Source organism: Dipodomys ordii, unplaced genomic scaffold (genome assembly GCF_000151885.1).
Source record: "Dipodomys ordii isolate 6190 unplaced genomic scaffold, Dord_2.0 Scaffold1, whole genome shotgun sequence".
Taxonomy (NCBI): Eukaryota; Metazoa; Chordata; class Mammalia; order Rodentia; family Heteromyidae; genus Dipodomys; species Dipodomys ordii.
In genome coordinates this window covers 57,373,347-57,392,748 of record NW_012267217.1, presented here as the reverse complement: position 1 = coordinate 57,392,748, position 19,402 = coordinate 57,373,347, and the positions used below count along the sequence as shown (strand labels likewise).

Here is a 19,402-nt window from a genome sequence, read left to right as displayed (position 1 = left end):
AATATAAAAGGGCTAGGAGTATGGCTCAAGTGGTAAAACGCTGAATTTAAACTCTTATCTTCCTCCTCCCCTCACAAAAAAAAAATTAAAAGTAGGTCCTGAGATTGGTTGGATTTGAATAATTATAGAAGTTGAAAATACAGTAGTAATCACTTGGTATTCTCCAGGGATTGGTTCCAGGATACCCAAGAAAACTAAAATCCATGAATGCACAGTCCGTTATGTAAATTAGTGAAATACTTGTATATGTCTTGTAGTGTATCCACCTATGTTCTTTAAGTATTAATTACATCTATTCTCTAATACAATGTAACTTCTATATAAAAGCTGTTACATTTTGTTGTTTGGGCAATCATGACAAGGAATGTTCAGTAGAGGTGTAGTGTTTTTGATTCCTATTTTGATCTTCAGATGTGGAATTCATGGGTAAGAAGGTGTCTATGTAATCTCAAAGTGCTCAGGAAATTTAGGGCATGGACACACTGCTTCTTCATTCTGGATCCTGTTTTTCTTGCAGGTTCTCCTTTGGGCTGGCAGCCTGGCAGGAAGGAATAGTTGTCAGGAACCTCTTATTAGAGAGGTTATACTTGAAGAATATGGAAAGAAAACCTTGAAGTTTAAGTAGTCTTTTTTATTAGGGTTGGATTAAGAAAGCATATCAGACTCAGGACTGAGTACTAGGAAGAAAAATTGAGTGTAAGGAAGTTGAGATGGATGGGGATTATTTGGGAATTTGAGAAGAATTAATGAAGAGTGTGTGATTTGAGGCAGGAGAAATGGCATGGCACAGTTTCTGCTTATATGTTTGTGTTCACTGAGTATGAGGCATTGTCCTAAGTGTATTCACAATAGTATGTGTCCTTAAATCCTACAAAAATGATACCAGTTCACATGCAAGGAAATTGGGGCCCTGAGATTAATTTTTCTTAAGTTACAAGGGTATCAGTACTTTTAAGTTATTATTCAGAGATAGAGGAAGGAAGGTATGGTAGGATATTTAGCTAGAGAAGCATGCTACAAAGTCTCAGTTTATTACACGAGTTAAGAATCTTATTCTAACCCTGATGTTGTTAGTTAAAAATGTTAGCAGATTGCTTTCTGTTTCTTAAAGTCAAAAGAGAAAAAGAGAAGTCTGGACTATGTACACATCTGGTAGTTATCGCTGTATATTTATAGCTTAACATTCTTGATTTAAAGTTATTAAGCAAATACATATGAATGTTTGTATAAGTGTTTTAATGCAGGTGCATAAACTAATGAACTGTTCTATTAATAGGTGCGAGAAGATGTACTAAATTCATTGAATAACAACTTTCTTCAAACACTAAATCAAGCTTGGAATGATCATCAAACAGCTATGGTGATGATTAGAGACATCTTAATGTATATGGTAAGTAACAATTGTTGGTTATCATTTTTACTTCTTAAGCATCTTAAAACAGTGATTTTTCTGTCAGATTTAGTCAGGTAGTACATTCATTGTGGAAGGTGGTTTTGGTTTTGTTTCTTAATATAGCAGTATTTCCTTTCCAAGAGCCAACCTCAGCCTGTGTAAATGAAATCTTAGAAAATACGAATTTGTACATAAAACTTTTTATGTTAAATTTTAAAGATACATGTTTACAATAAAGGTAGAGTAGTATTTCAAGTTCTTAAGAACTGAAGAGATAATTTTAAAGGCATGGGTAGGGAGTAACTTGGGAAAGAGGAGTTATTACTTGTTTAAGCTATATGGGAAAGCATCAAGGATTGATAAGGAGGCAAAGTGGAGATAAGCTCTAAAAGTCCTCATCTAAAGTAGAGAGAGAGACCATTAGTTTAGGGAGACAGAGCATATAGGTTATTGAGAGTTTACAGAATGTCACAAGCTGAATGAATATGTCAGTGACTATTATCTGGGACCTGGAAATGTTCTTTATGGCAAAAGAAACTTTACAGGTGTGCTTAAGGATCACTGGATGAGATGTCCTCCACTGTTTTCCTTGTCAGGGTATAATCATAGTTGTCTTTACAAGTGGAGCTCAGGAGGAATTAGAAATGGAGGGAAAGGTTAAAATTAAGTCATGGCCAAAGTACAAAAATGGAAAGATGCCCTAAGAAGATGGTAAAGGAACTTCTTCTATCCAAATAATACAGATGGCTACTAGAAGCTGAAAAAAGAAGATTCCACTCAGCCTCCATAAGGAATCAGAACCTTGACTGTAGTTGACTGACATTGATTTTACCCTTTTCATTTTAGAATTAAAAAGAGAAAACCACTAAATCTTATAATCTTTGATAGCAGCAATAGGAAACTAATAAAAGGGAACAATTTAGGATACCCACTATGTAACAGTGTTAATTAGGTATAAATAAATGGACTCTCTCGTTGTGAGGGTGTAATTTAGGTGCCTCTCAAAAATTTTGAATAGTGGACTCAGTTAGCAGAGGCTGTACTTGTTCTCAGAATACTTGGTAGCCTCCTTACAGTAGGATTTCCTATATTGGGGATGAGGGAACACAGTCGGAAGGGTCAGAATGAGTAGATCTAGAGCTTCGGCAAAAATAAGAGGTTTATTTAAATACAAGATAGAAGAAAAAGATGAACTTCAGTGCCAGAGTGAGGTCTTGTAGTGATGAGATTTAAAGTTTGCTCATGTTGTATTTGTCTGAATGGATTTTGTTGGCATGGGAGTTAAAAATTTAGGCATCTGCCAGAAGTAGGTGAAATTGCTCGTTAGTATGACTATCATAATTACCAAAGATAATACATGGCAAGGAGCAGAACTTAGGATACTACTGTAAGCAGTTTGCTGAAGCTATAAAGAATGATTCGTCTTTCCTTCAAGGTCTGAAGATAAGAGAACATGGAGGTGATTGGGTTTTTAACTCTGCATTCCTCCTGTATATGTTGATGTATAAATTTTCATTTCGCTATTGTAATTGTTACTTAATATTTTCAGCTCCAGTTTGAAATAAATAGTACCATAAACACCAGTTTGAAATAAATAGTACCATAAACACTTGAATCTCCCTCTTTTGAACTAAGTTTTGAGTAAATGGTAATGTTTTGTCAGTCCTTGACATTAGGTTTTGGGGGATCAGGGTTCAAGTTGATACTGCTCAGCATGGAGTACGTGATACTCACATTTTTGTTTGACATGGTCTAGCTATGTAGCATAGGCTGGCCTTGAACTGTTTACCCCTGCCTTCCAAATGCTAAGGTTTTTACAGGTGTCTACTGTGCCTGGTCTAAAGTACTTACAGTACTAGGATAAGGGATAGTACTTGATAGACAGGTGCTCTATTGTTTGAGCCATGACTCCCACCCTTTTACTTAATTACTTAATTTTTTGCTGGGGACAGTTTCTGATTCCTCATCTTCCTACATTCTATGTGTGTGGGTTCGCTGGTATACACCATTACTTCCAAGTTACTGATTTAGGTGGGGTTCTCAAAAACCTTGTGCCCAATCTCTGCTTCTCAAGTAGCTGGAATTAGAAGTATGAGCCACCATGCCCAGCCTAGAAGAGCTATTGCAATGAAAGACAAGTAGGTCAGACTGCCTCCAATTGATGAGAAGTTTGAAGCAGAATAATATTCAGTGATGAATAAGAGACTTCTTTGGCTTTGGCTTTAGTGCTTTAGTCTTTCTGGTTAAGATTCTTCCATATCTGTGAAATAAATTTACTAGACAAGAACTCTACTTCTTACCTTTCTGGAATTCAGAATTCTGACTAAGCAATGTTTCAAGCACTTTATATTAATTAATCTAATCCTTATTATATGTTCAGTTGTAATTTTAAAGCAGTAGTTTGGGAAAGCAATAAAAGTTAATTTCTTTGGAAAGTAAAAGTACTTTTCTAAGTATATAACAGCAGCTTATCTTTTTATTGCATTGCTGTATTGATCTGATGTTTTATATTCTTGACCTCTAAGATGCATATTGTAGTCTTCATTTTGTGGACAAAGAAATTCAGGTTATTGAAAGATTAAGCATTGAGATTAGAGAGGTCGTGCAGTTGCTATATAGACAAAGTAGAGAGTTAGATCCAAGTGCCTTATGTTTTTCTTTTGTTGTGTGCTCTGTACTGGAGCTTGAACTTAGGGTCTGGGCTCTGTACTTCAGCTTTTGGTTTTTTTGTTTGTTGTTTTTGTTTTCTGGGTTTTTTTTTTTTTGATGTTTAGTTCGAGGTAAGAGTTTCATGGACTTTGTGCTCAGTCTAGCTTTGAACTTCAGTTCTCAGATCAAAGGCTCCTGAGTAGTTAGAATTACAGACATGAGCCACAAGCACCCAAACCAACCTTTTTTTTTTAATGAAGCCTGTTTCTTCACTGCATTGCTGTATTTCAGAGCACACAAATTATATTAATTCCGTGTATTCCAATTAAAAGTAAACCCAGATTAATATCTGCTGTTTGTCTGTGAGACTTAAGTTTAGCAAGCATTTACTGAGTGTGTGTTATATATACCAGCATTTCTTTGTTTGATGGGGCAATTTTCTAATGTGGAAATCCTGTTTTCCCACACACAGTTTGGGGACAGTGACATTATGATTCAGTTGTAAACTATCAAAGCATATGAAAGTTTTTGTTTTATCACTTAATTTTTAATTTGGTAATAATTCTCAATGAAGTAACTAATAAGATTGTCATTATTTAAACATTGAAGTACTTAGAAATTTACCAAAAATCTTAGCTATCCTGGCATTTACTTTATCCTATCAGTCTTTTACCAAAACCTTCAATTTGCATGTGAATAGACTTCTTTTACATGTAGCATAGAAGTATACAAACACAATTTTTTTTTTAACCTTAAATGTTGAGTTGTCTGTCTTTTTCTTACTGATTGGTTTGTACTTTTTTATTCTGGATAAAAGTCTAGTCAGATACACATTTCAAGATACTAGCTTTTATTTTAATGGTATCTTTGAATAGAAGTTTTAAGTTAATTTATTGTGGTGCTGGGGTTCAAACTTGGGACACAACCACTTAAGCTAAGTGTTCAGCCCAACTTTTTACTGATTTTTTTATTAAAGGATAGGGGAGATGGAACCTAACCAACTTCTGTCCAGGATGGCCTAAAACCACACTCCTTCAGATCTCAACTTTGTTAACACCTAGGATTATAAAACATGACCATCTAGGCTTAAGAGGTTTTAATTTTAGTTGTAGGTTTTTTAACTTAGAATTGTTGGGTGAAATATTGTATAAGTACCAGTTTGGTCAGATTTATTAACAAGGTTTGTTGTTTGGGATTTTTGAGTTTTGTTGTTGTTTTTGTTTTTGGTTGGTTGTGGGTCTTAAACTCAGGGCCTGGGTGCTGTCCCTGAGCTCTTTTGGCTCAAGGCTAGCACTCTACCACTTTGAAACACAACCCCACTTGTGGTTTTTGAGATGTTAGTTGGAGATAAGAGTCCCATGGGGACTTTTCAGCCAAGACTGGCTTTGAACCTGGATCCTCAGGTCTCAGCCTTCTATGTAGCTAAGATTACAGGTGTGAGCCACCAGCACCCAGCTTAAGAAGGCTTTTACACGTTTTTCATATAGCCCTTTTTTTTGGAGTGAGTTCTTTTCTGGAATGTTAATTTCTTGACTGGATTTTAGATTTGTTGCTCTATTATGGGTTTGTGGTTTTGTTAGAAAGCAAATACAAATTTATGGTTGATTAATGTTCCTGTTGACTTTCAGTTTTATAGGTAACTATTGGTTCCCAGTAATACAGTCTGTGTTAACCTAAAACTATATTAACCTTTTGTTAATGTTTCTGCAAGAAAATTTTCTTCCTATCATTTTATCTTTTCTATATCTTCTTAAATGATGCTCATTTGGAAAATGAGTAGTATACGTTTAACTCTGACAATCTTTATTTTTAAATTGAAGTATTTAATTCTTTTTTGTTTGGGGTTTTTTAAATTGTTTTATGTTTTTGCTTTTTTGGTGGCAGTCCTGAGTGAGCTCAGAGCCTGAGTGCTATCCCTAAGCTTCTTAGCTCAAGACTAGTGCTCTGCCATTTGAACCACAGCTCCACCTCTGGCGTTTTGGTAGTTAATAGGAACGAAGAGTCTCATGGGCGTTCCTGCCTAAGCTATCTTTGAACCAAGATTCTCAGATCACATTCTCCTGAGTAGCTAGGTTTACAGGCATGAGCCACCAAGCACCCAGCTAGTTCATTTTTATTTAATGTAATTACTGTTAGATTGGGTTTTAATTTATCCTATTTTTTCCATAAATCTTAATCTGATCTTTAGCTTTTTTTTTCAGCTATTCAAGCCATATTTTAAGTTTATAAGCATGTTTTATTAACCCACTTAAAAAGATCATGGGTTTGTGTACTCTTTTAGTTGATATAGTCAGATTTGTGCCTTTCTAAAAAAACTGCTTTCTAGACAGTGGAAAGATCTCAGGACACTGTTTTGTTTGCTCCTTAGTTTTCACAGATTTGATCCTGGGTGGGTGGTTTTTTTGTTCTATTTTATTTTCAGAGGGGGAGGGATAAGCACGGCAATTTTGTATTGGATGCTAGTATTATATGTAAGAAACTATGAGGATATTGGATGATACCTTCCTCCCAAAACAATTAAATTCTAGGGACTAGCATGGATACATACCATGATCTAGTTGAACTTCTGTTAGGTTTTGTTAATGCTGACTCATTTTCAGTTTACCTTTTTTTCCACAACATATCTTTACACACAAAATACCCCTTCTGGGAATTCAACTAAAAGCCTGCAGTGTTTACCAGATTAAGTTCCACAATACTGTGCCTGTAAAGGTGATGTACAGAGGGGTTGCAGTTCTGTAAGTAAGTCAAGGATTTGTATATATTTCTTTTTCAACAGTATTGCCCCCTTCCTTCATTTTCTCTCTTTTTTCCCTCCCAACCTCCTTCCCCGCTTCAGTCCTCTTATCGCTACAAGTGTACAGTTGTCTGTTTATGTGTTTGGGTTATTAGCCTCCCAGTGCTGCTTTCTGTTTGGTGTTTGAGGGTCGTTTTTTCCTTCTTCCTTCTCCTCCCTTTGTCTTCATCTTTTTCCCCCATCTTTCAACTCCTCTCCTCTTTCTCCTCTTCCACTTTTTTCCCTTCCTCTTTTTCCTTTTTACCTTCACAACCCCAAATCTGGGAGGAAATTTGTTGCAGAAATTTGTTTCTTTGTATTTCTGTCCTCTTCTAAACATCTGCCTTTAAGTTGTAGCTGTCTGGCTGGTAGGCCTACAGGCTAGTAACCACTGACTTTCTTCTGCTTAGCATCCTGGTTTCTATTTCTTTATGTACAGCAAAAACCCAAAATCAGGATAACATCAAATATGAGACTATTTTAGGTATTCAAACCTCTTCTCCAGAATCTTGTCTTTGTTACTCGATGTTTGCAAACAGTAGAGTATGGGACTTTGTTTTTTAGCTTGTACCACCACCATCCTTCACCAGAACTCTTCATCTTGCAGGATTGAAACATTCATTAAACAGTATCTTCCCATTAGTCCCTTCCTCCAACTTTACTAACCATTATTCTGTTCTGTATTTATGGATTTGACTGCTGTGAGTGCCTCATTCAGTGGAATCATATAATATTTGTTCTTTTACAAACTTCATTTCACTTATCCAGGTCATGGCATATGTCAGATTCCTTTTCAAATTTGAAAAAATTTGTGTGTATATCTCATTGTATTCTAGTGGTTCATCAGTGGGTAGGTACTTGGATCATTGCCATCTTTTGGCTATTGTGAATAATGCTGCTATGAACACTGGTATACTAAAAGTAAATTGCTCAATTATATGGTAATTCTGTTGAACTGATGTACTTGTTTCCATAGCAGCTATACCATCTTACATTCCTAAAGCAGTGTGCAAGGGTTCTAGATGGCTGCATTCCTGCCAACACTTGCTGTTTACTGGCTTTTTAAATAGTAATATTTTAATGAATGTGAAATGGTGGCCTTTTATTTTCCTGCAGCTTTTATAGTTGTTCTTGATAGGGGACTAGATCTTAGTAAAATTAAAACAAAACACTTCTATCAGTACTACACACAGAAATATATGGAATGGCATTTGACAATCACGTCATTGAACAGATGAGGAAACACAAATATGATGGTCTGTTTTACATGTTAAGTGAAAAGATAGGACCGATTGTATGAATCAGTGCTCTTAACCATTTAACATTTCTCTCTTCTAAAATACTTATAAACTCATCTCCCCAAGACTATTTAGATATTTAGAAGTGTTCTTTGGTAATTTTGTTCTGCTTGTAATTTGTAAACCGTTGGAGTGGAAAATAACATTTTTATTTTCTAATGTGCAATTTTGCAGCTTTGGCATGTGTAAGAATTGTATTGTCTTGTGCCTTGGTAGACGCTTGTTCAATGGAAATTAATAGTTTTTTTTCCCTAACAACTAGCACATTATTTTTATTAAAAATCCTTCAGAGCACTGAGAAAGCTCCAAATCTGAGGCAGAACTTCTGAGCCCAGTTTATAGCATGGAAACTGACTGAGCTTAAGTTCTGTGTAAGTCTTTACACAAGGTTTTTGTTTTTGTTTTGGTGTATATACTATTCTATACTGTTCTATAGCAGGTCTATTATATAATTCAGAAATGTTTTCTGTACAGTTTGGTATTCCATTATCTTATTGGTACCCTTTTAAAAATACAGTCAAATGCTAACAATGGTAAATATTGTGTTTTATAAAAATTAATAGAATGAGAATTTTTTTTACTCTTAGTTCTTCAGCATAAATTTTGGTATTAAACTGACTTTCTTTTTTGTTTTCTTTTTCTACCTTCACTGTGTCAAGGTTTCCTTTACCGGTATTTATTTCATGACTTAAAAGTGAACACAGAAAACACTTTATTACTTGTTAATAGAGAAGAGTGCTTGGTGATAAATCTCGGTGAGGCAGGCTCAAATATTCCTGACTGGCTTGCTATAGAGTTGCATCTTAGTTTTGTTTCTAACTGCAAGTTTAACTTCTCAAGTTTAACTTCTCAGGGTTTAGCTATTTATACAAACAGGATACTAATATTTGTAAGAACTTTTAGCTGTTCGTGTTTCTCTTTTCTTGTTACAAAATAGTGAGAACACAATTTTATGCATACTGTGGGAACAAGAAATGATAATCACCATTCACAGTATTTCATAACATTTTAACTGTGTCTGAATAAATAGGTACCATTGGCCATAAGTAGAACCAGCCAGTGAAGTGCAGATGCATGATACTAATACAAATCATCTTTATATTGTATGTATTACATTGTATTGTCAAAAGTAGAAAACTATTGGACTTTAATAACCAGATATTTTCTAAAGATTTCTTTTAAACTTTAAGCTTTTGAACCAAAGGACCATTGAATATTTACAGTTGAGTGAGACCCAAAGGTTAGCTTTAGAATTTGCTTCCTAAGTTCCTATTTTAATCTTGCAAGCTTGAGTGATACTGAAAGAACTTATAAGTTATTTCCAAGCATTATTTTTTATGTTAATGCAATGCTTATCTGGCCTACTTACAAAGACATTCATTTGACATTTCCATAAGTTTGACTTTCCTAAGAACTGTATCTTTGCATAGTAGTTCCCAACATCCCTGAGCATACTTTTGCATGTGATTTATTCATTTATATATCAGTGAATGATTTAGATACATTGGTATTTTTGAGCCATTAGAAGGAAACAACATCTTCGCTAAGATCATGCCAATCACTACTGTGCTTTCTAGAGTTCTCATCTATTAGGGATGCAGGGAACCTGAAACCCTACATAGACATTGGTCCCGGGGTTTCATAAAAGTCACCTTGTTAAGAAGGATCTCTTATTTTTTGGTGGTTGTTCCAGTCCTGGGGTTTGAACTCATTGTCTGGATGCTGTCCCGGGCTTTTTTACTCAAGGATGGGGCTCTGCTACTTTTTGGGTGTTGGTTGTAATTGGAGATAAGAGTCTTGTGAACTTTGCTGCCCAGCCTGACTTTGAACTACAGTCCTCAGATCTCAGCCTCCTGAGTAGCTAAGGTTACAGGTGTGAGCCAACAGTACCTGGCTATCTTTCATTTTTTTGGTCCAGTCTTTGTAGCTGTTCTTGTCAGGGAAATTGCTCTTACAGAAGTAATTTTCCCCCCAAGATTAGAATAGAATTGTGAGAGAGAATTATATTACAGATGAAGTATTTGTAAATGGATTTGTCAAACTCAGTTGTCACTGAAATGATGAGAGTCCCACTTGTACCCAGCTTTGTAAGATGAGATTAGTCTACATGAGGTGGTCCCATCATATCATTGGTTCCTTCCTTTTGCTCCAAGATTGAACCTGCCTAATTTGTGGAGGTTCTTGCCCACTTGAAGTCTTGATTTTCAATGTGTTTATTATCTCTGTGATGATAAACTTTATATCCCTCTATGTAAGTATAGTGTTTGACTCACATAAGGCTTTTGAACATGTCTTTTTATGTCAACAGTGTCTGTAGTTTGGCTTTAAAATAAAGCAGCCACTTGCAGATAAGTAGTTGATGTTGGACTCCCACAAAACTACATTTTGGTGTAAGCCTGCGATTAAAGCATTTTTAAGTTAATCTTTAACATATTTTTGGTATTTTGGGATGATTTCTTAATCTTGTCCATTCTATGCCTATCTAGTACTTGGTAGTTAGAGGGTATATAGAGCTGAGACCTTACGAAGTAGAAACATGGAAGAAGAAAAAAAAGTGCTCAGTGATTTCCCAGTTATTTCAAGTGACCAGACGTATAGTAAATAACACTACATTATATAAAATCAGCATTTCAAGACTATTCTGTTATTAAAATGCTGTTGAAAGGCTGAATGCTCAGTCAGCAAAATAACTCAGTGTTACCACAAGGTTATTTTAACTGTGTGCCTACAGATCTGTTTAACATGTATACATAAACACTTGAAATACTCATGTTATAGCCTTTATTTTACTTGATGGTAATTATGTATGAAACATGATTTTTTTAACAGTAATTTGAAGTATTTTCCTGTTACCTTATTCAGAGTTCTTTTTTTACATTAGCATATGCTGCACAACAGGTTTCCTTGTGATATTTCTGTGCATGCATACAATATACCATGATCAAATTCACCCACTCCATTACTCTTTATTCCTCTTCCTCTAGTTTTTTTGTCTACATATTATTTAATGACAGTCTCAAGTTGAAAGCAAAGAGGATTGGTTATTATACTACAGTATCTGTTTTTCCCTTTTCCCATAGCTTTAAGTGCTCTATATTTTGTCTACACCCTTTGCTCGTATTCTTATCATGCCTGACTTCCTGTATTCTCCCTACCCCTTCTCCACCTTTATTTTATTTTATTTTGTCGATCGTGGGGCTTGAACTCTGGGGCCTGAGCGATGTCTCTCAGCTCCTCAGCTCAAGGCGAGCGCTCTACCACTTGAGCTGTGGCTCCACTTTCTATTTTTCTGGTGGTTTATTAGAGATAAGAGTTTCACGGACTTTCCTGCCTGGGCTGGCTTTGAACTGCGATCCTCAGATTTCAGCTTCCTGAGTAACAAGGATTACAGGCGTGAGCCACCAGCACCCGGCTCTCCACTTTTATTATACTCAATCCCTCTCTTCCTTTTTTCCACAAGGCTTGTAGGTAGTCAGGTTCTTATTCATCTTCTATAAGTGGTGGTGGTGGTGGTAGTGCTGGTGAGGGGCGGGGGAGTGTCGTAACCCCATCTGCATGAGTTTTGTTCTGGGGAAACCATTAAAAACTTAAAAGATTATTTCTACTTGCTTTATTTTACTGAGGGCCAGGATGACTTATTCATGACTTATTGAAGGTCTAGTAGTTAACAGAGCCAGCCTAGGATCATATGAAAAATCCATAATTCTGTGTTTTTACCATTATTGTAATTTCATATCCAAAATTTTCCTGTAACTGGTATATCCAGTTAGTAAACAGCTTGGTGATTTCTACCAGGCCCAGTAATTCCACTGCTAGAATTCACCAAGGAAAATGAAAGCATATCGTCAAAAAGGTTGTGCCCAGATTTTTATAGCCACATGAACTATAGTAGACAAAGACAGAAAGAGAGGTGGGGGAGAATAGGAGGGGAGAAAAGAAAGAAACAAGCCAAAATGTTCACCAATAGGGTAGCCAAAATATGGTTTATACATGCAGTGGAATACTGTTTAGCACTGTAAAGAACAGAATAGAAGCATTAACAGGCTTTATAAGTGAGATCAGACACAAAGATTACATATCATATGATAATAGTAAAAATGTCCAAAGACATAGAAAGCCATGGTTTTGGGAATGGGTATTTACTACCCTCAGGTTTTGAATGGTGAAATATTGTAAAATTAGATTACAGGAAGGATTGTACAACTAATTTACTGTAAACTATAAGCTGAGTGATTTTGTGGAACATAAATTAGTTTTATGAAAGTTACATAGCCAAGTGCATTCATGCCTGTAATTTCAGCTACTTTGGATAGGGAGAATTGTAGTTTGAGGACAGTCCCAGGCAAAAAGTTTGTGAGACCCTTGAACTCAATAGCTGGGTAATAGCGGTTCATACCTGTAATCTCAGGTATGGAGGATGACCTCTGTCAAGGCTGAATTGACCAAAAATGGGAGACTCTATCTGAAAATTAATTAAAACAAAAAGAACTGAGATATGGCTCAAGTGGTAGAGCACCTTCCTACCAGGTGTGAGGCTCAGAGTTCAACTCCCCCAGTGCTACCAAAAAATGATATCAACGTAAAGCAGTATTAAAAAATAAGCATTAAAATATTGGGCCGGGAAGGTGGCTCAGTGGTAGAGTGCTTGCCTTGCATACTTGAGGCCCTGGATTCGATTCTTCCACACACATAAGCAGAAAAGGCCAGAAGTGGCACTGTCGCTCAGGTGGTAGAGCACTAGCTTTGAGCTGAAGAGCTGAGGGACAGTGCCCAGGCCCAGAGTTCAGGCCCATGACCAACTAATAACTAACTAACTAAATATATATTACTAAAACACTCACTCTGAAGATTGCATTGTATATGCCATTCTGGTAGTATCATTTTAAGTGGTAAGACCTGACCTAGTTACTTGATGATTATCGTAACCTAAACAAGCATATTTGGTTTCTTCAAAAAAAGGTTAGTATCTTAGGTGCATATTAAATTATGTACATATATATTTTTCTCTCTTCAACAATTGGCTTTTTGTCCCCTAGACACTTTTCTAGTTGAAACAAAGAATTTGTTATATCTACCAGAACTTTTCTACCTGTAAAACAGGCTGACTGATAAGTTCTTTTACTATTGTTAGGCTACCTTATAGTGAAAGTTTATAGTGTTAGGTAGAGTTTTGTGCATACTGAAATAAAGTTGTCTTTTTTCAAACTTGTTTTTGTTAGTTCTTGTTTTTACATAAAGTCATTTGAAAATGAAATGTCTTTGGCATTGATAAAGGCGAAGGACTACATCTTGATTTGAATGAGGTATGAATAATTAAAAACAGCAATGTAGGGCTGGGAAGGTGGCTCAGTAGTAGAGCGCTTGCCTTGCATGTCTGAGGCCTGGGTTCGATTCTTCAGCACCACATAAGCAAAAAGAAAAAGCCGGAAGTGGCGCTGTGGCTCAAGTGGTAGAGCACTAGCCTTGAGCTGAAGATCTGAGGGACAGCGTCCAGGCCCAGAGTTCAGGCCCCACAACCGAGGCCCCCCCCAAAAAAAAAAACAGCAATGTAGAAATTATAAAGCTAGAAGGAATTTACATTTACATTATTTTTCACATTTCTCTAATTCATGCTATACTTAATAAAACTAAAACTCTAAGAGTGTTAAGCAATTTGTTATGTATGTGCATACAAGAAAGAGTGTTGAACTTTGATCACAGGACTCATGTTCAAAGAAAGTCTATATCAGAATTTGGGGATGTTAATTCAGTTGTAGATCATGTGTGAGGCCCTGGCTTCTATCCCTAGCACCTTTCCCAAATTGTCTTGGTGTCAGGATAAGTATTTGTATCTTTTAAACTGTGTTCAGGGAGGCGAGGAAGGTGTACACACATGCATGCACATGTAATAATTTCTCTATTTTACTGCCTGTCTTTAGTTAACCAACTAGATACTGCTTTTGCTCATATCAGATAAAAAGGATTCTTCTGTATGCTTTTCTGTGCCACAGAAATTTACTTTCAGAAATTTATAAAGTAGTTAATTTAACAATAAACAACTATTTCGTAAAAGGATGTTTGCTACTTTTTAGGTTATGAGGTTTGTGACAATTCTTATTGCATAAATCTGACTTACACTGAAAAGACAGAATCAAGGTGGCAGGCAGGAAGGGTTGGACCTAAAGGTCACAGAGAGTAAGAGGTTCAGCTGTGCACAATGGCTCAGGCCTGTAATCCTACCTACTCAGGAGGCTGAGATCTGAGAATCATAATTCAAAGCCAGCCCAGGCAGGAAGAATCTGTGAGACTCTTATCTCCAATAAACTACTCGGAAAAAGTTGGAAGTGGTGCTGCAGTTGAAGTGGTAGAGTGCTAGCCTTGAGCAAAAGAAGACCAGGGACAGTGTCTAGGTCCAGAGTTTTAAGCCCCAGGCCCAGCAGAAAAATAAAAAGGAAGAGGTTAAGAGAGATTGAGAACCATTAAAATAAAGGAGACAAACTTGGAATTTAAGAGCTTGAAGATGGAACTTAATAGAGAACTCATCAATGAAAAATTTGAACTCATTATAGTTAATGTCAAAGTTTGTTGATGAAAAGAAGCTTGTGATAAGATTATATTGAATGTAGAAACAAGAGCACCAAAGGTGCTAATAAAAGGCTTTTCCTTTGGCTTGTAGATGTGTGTCTTATGTAAGATACATGGAAAAAGAGGGTTGGAGGATTGATGCTGTATTAAGTGAGTGCTGCACATAGAAAAATTAATTAAGTGTTTAGAAGGTTGATCAGTACCATCCCTCTGGTTACACTTAATATCTCTGTTCATGTTCATCCTGTTGCTTTACATGTTCATCCTTTTGCTTTACATATAATGCAGTTTTTCAGAAAGTCCACATATTAGCTTTTTTCATTATACCTATCTCTAAGACTAGTGAAAGCTTATAGAATGTCTTTCCAGTGTATTTATGTGTAAACAAGCACAAAATTTTCTAATATATTTTGGCAGACTGTTGCAATGCTCATAAAGATCTTTGTAAAGAACAGAAATCTTTCCATGCCTTGATACTTGTTTTTCTCCTTATATTTTGGTATAAATATGGATTTCAATTAATGCACTATGCAACAAATAATTCTAGATTATTCTCTGTAAAAGGTGCTACCTATAATCATGTTGGTTAAAAGCTTGCAAAATTTCAAGTGACAACTCCCATGTATTTGAATTATGTAATAAGAAATATGTGGTTCTGTAATATTTATTAGCGCTTTTCAGTGTTTACAAGTGACAGCTAAGTCCTATGGATCTCTATTTTATTCTGCTTTCACTTTAAGAATGTTTCTTCAGAGTATTTTCAAAGAACCTTTGTAATATAATTAGCTTTAAGAGGGTAGATGTAATTCTAACATAGGAGGTACTATAAATTCCACAATGCTTAAGGTAATTTGAAGTACTTTTCACCAGAGAAAAGATTGTTTTTGAAATATTGCTTTCTTTATTTTTTATTGTTGGAGATACCAATAATGATTTTGTTTTAAGGATTATACTTAGGTTTACATTAATTTGTTTTAACTACAGGACCGTGTATATGTACAACAAAATAATGTGGAGAATGTCTACAATTTGGGATTAATTATTTTTCGAGATCAAGTTGTGCGTTATGGGTGTATTAGAGACCATCTTCGACAAACTCTATTGGATATGATTGCTAGAGAGCGAAAAGGAGAAGTCGTAGACAGGTATATCACTGATGTAATTTCCTTGTTAGTGGTTATTTCACTGTCATAGATTTATTAAAATAAAAAGAAACTTGAATGTTCAGCTCTAGTAAAAATCTTCACAACATGCTATCAGCCTTAACAGTTACCTGGAATTTAAGTACTTTATCTTTTATTTAATACTTGTTGAAACGTAATAGCTATATTGACATTTTGTTTCTTTTCTTTTTGTTATGTAGTAACATTTTTATTTCTTAGTGACTTTTCTGGATATTTTTTTCCTTACTTTTTGGGAGTCTGGGGGTCTTGTTACCTTGCCCAGGTTGATTGGAACTTCTGAGCTTAAGGGATCCTCCTATAGCCTCCCAAGTATCTAGAGAAATCAGCATGTACTGTGATACCTAACTGGCTTTTGTGTAAATCATTCTATTTTTGAACAAAAATTTTAAGTGTAGTCTAAAATGACTAAGAACTACTATTCTCTCAACATTTACATTTGGTGCCTTTTCCTGAAATGATTGCAATGCTATTTTTATGAAAAGACTTGAAACATAAGAGTGCCTTATTGAGTTCTCTGTTTTCAGAGCAACAGCTAGCTGGAAACATACCGTTGTTGCTGTATTTTAGCATTGGACTTGATGAGGATTCCCAAAAAGGCATTGAGTGCATAAAGTTAGATTTCCCAGTAGTAGCTGGCAGTTCAGTCTAACTTACCTGCCTACCTTCTTCTTCTTTCTTCCTGCTTTGATAAACAACCTCTCTGTTTTGGTGGGTTTTTTTTTTTTGTTTTCTTGGGGTTTTTTTTAGATTTCCTATTGTTATTATAAAGGTGATATATAGAGGGATATATATGTACTATATAGTTAGAGAGATTGTGTCATGTAAAGAGTACATTTCTTTTGGACAGTGCCACCCCTTCCCTTGCTCTCTTCCAGTTTTCCCTGTCATCTTTCCCCACACACAAGTTGTATAGTAGTTCCTTTTCAACATAATATCTACTGAATACCACTGCTCTCTCCCTGTTTTTTAAAATTAGTGAAAAGCGAGCGCCAGTGGCTCACACCTATGCTAGCTACTCAGAAGGCTGTGATCGGAGGATTGTGGTTTGAAGCCAACCTGGGCAAGAAAGTCTGTGAGATTCTTTTAACTCCAATTAAACACTAAAAAGCTGGAAATGGAGTTAAGGCTCAAGTGCTAGAGCACTACTAACCTTGAGCAAAAAGCTGAGGGACAGTACCAGGCCCTGAGTTAAAGCCCCAGTATCGGCACCAAAAACAAAATCAGTGAAAATATTTGGACATCTTAAATATATTTTCTTCAAAATTTTTGAGTTACAATAGGGTAAGACAACTTGATGAATAGCTATTTGGTCAAAAACTGCTTTTCAGTTAAAATTTGGTCCAAATCTGCTTTTCAGTTAAAATAACTCCTACATTACACTATTGGGAGATAGGTCACTGATAAAAATTACAGTGTTCTAAAGATATTTGCATCCACTTGCCCATTTTTAAATCTTTTGAATCTCTAATGTAATTTTATTATCATGTGATTAACTTCTTTTAACAGGGGCGCAATAAGAAATGCTTGCCAGATGTTAATGATTTTAGGTCTTGAAGGAAGATCAGTCTATGAAGAAGATTTTGAGGCTCCTTTTTTGGAAATGTCTGCAGAATTTTTCCAGGTAACTAGCGAAGATGAAAATAAATTGAATGTAGTAATTAATTTGCAATTTGAGCTTTTTGACTGAAACCTATTGGAGTAGATAGTACAAAAACAGCCTTGTAAGCATTCTGTTCCACACTGTCACACTCAAGTAAATTAACTCTGGTAATAAATTGAAGAATTTGAACTTAACTGTGTTGTTTTAAAAATGGTATGTTGCAAAATAATATAAATTAAAAAGTATGTATAATCCCAGGTCAGCTAAATTCTAAAATTGAGGCTAATTAGAACCAATTTGTAATGAAGTAATGTAATAGTGTATTTAATTATTTATAAAGTACTAGAACTGGTAACTGTTAGGTTTTTAAAAAGAGGTTGCCAAGTAAGAACAGCACCACGTGGCTGGGAAAGAGAGAGAGCTGGGAAAGAGAGAGCTTAGAAAGAGAAGAGAGCTAGAAAAAAGAGAGGAAAGAGCTAGAAAAGAGCAGAGAGAGCGTCTGGACCTAGGCCTTATCTAGGGTATGGGCGGAGAAAGGTATGGCCATATCAAAATCAGATGTGACCTCAGCCCATGCAGATGTGACCTCTTCCAGGTGTCTCAGTTGCCTAGGTAACGCAGGTACTGGGTGGAGACTTTGCTGCCAGGAGGGTGGAATCTGCTAGCCATCCAGGAGCGGACCTTACAGTAACCACACTCCATCTTGAAAGCTGCAACTATCTGAGTGTTTCAGTTTTGTAGTGTTATCCTGATAGATGTGTAATGATACTAATTTACAGTTTTCAATAATAAACTTTTAAAAAATGAATGTAAAACTGTTAACTTAGTAATCAGTGGATCATTCATAAGAGCCATAAAGGATCAAAGGATAGACCTGCTGCTGGCTTTATTCCACATCATTTAATAGTCCACTAAGAAGAATTTTGTGGGCCACTTGTGTGCCTAGACAATGCATTATGAACTTAAACCATAGGAAAGTGTCACCTAGTTATACAAACTTGGGAAATTTGACAGTTCTGATAGGTTATATCACAATAATAAGCTTCAGTGGCAAATGTATTCATGCATTTGTGTGATCACTTGCACATAGTGTTTTTAGTAGTTAATGGAGTTCTATATAAGAATTTTGGGGGCTGGGAAGGTGGCTCAATGGTAGAGTGCTTGCCTTGCATGCATGAGGCCCTGTGTTCAATTCCTCAGCACACATAACAAAAAGAAAAAAGCTGGAAGTGGCACTATGGTAGTGCGCTAGCCTTGAGCTGAAGAGCTGAGGGACAGCTGCCAGGCCCAGAGTTCAGACCCCATGACCAGACCCCCCCCCCCAAAAAAAAAGAATTTTGTTTAGTTCTTAATGCTTAGAACTTGGTCATTTTTTTAAACCGTTAGAACTATTTGCTAAGAAGGTTGAAAATGTTTATATCAGTATTCTTAATAGTCATTTATAGGAGTATGAAGTTGGATAAATCATTGGAATAACGTGAGATTTCTGTAAGGCTGGTATTACAGACAAGATTAATACTGATGTAAATGCTCTTTTTCAAAACTTCAAGTTTATCCTCCTTTGAGGATATGATGGGAGTGGGACTTGGTAGACAGCATTGTACCAGGACAGCTTTTGCCAAATAGTAGTCCTTACTATATTCTTACCATAAAACATAGAAGGAGAACTTCGCATTTCTACATGGGTCAGATATTTCTATTTGAAGTATTTTAGCCACGTTTAAAAACATTGCTTACAGATTTAGTCTTAGGTAAATAAATGCTTAAGGACTATAATCCAAACATATGATATGAATTTGTTTAATGAGAAATTATATAACATGAATATAGATAGGTCTTATGCTATTTATACTGATTTATGGTAAGCACTGTAAAAATGCCACAAAAACAGATACATTGTACTTCCTTTAATGCATACTTTTTTTTTTAATTTAATTT

At 35.8% G+C, this 19,402-nt stretch overlaps 1 protein-coding gene across 2 annotated transcripts in view; it reads left to right on the top strand.

Annotated features, from left to right (window-relative positions):
• Cul3 (cullin 3) overlaps positions 1 to 19,402 on the top strand; it is a 60,262-nt gene that overhangs the window by 18,115 nt on the left and 22,745 nt on the right. For both annotated transcript variants that reach the window (XM_013010107.1, XM_013010115.1), the window contains exons 2-4: positions 1,277 to 1,390; positions 15,665 to 15,825; positions 17,371 to 17,485. In XM_013010107.1, the coding sequence (XP_012865561.1) occupies positions 1,277 to 1,390; positions 15,665 to 15,825; positions 17,371 to 17,485 (390 nt within the window). The remainder of the gene's footprint in view (positions 1 to 1,276; positions 1,391 to 15,664; positions 15,826 to 17,370; positions 17,486 to 19,402) is intronic.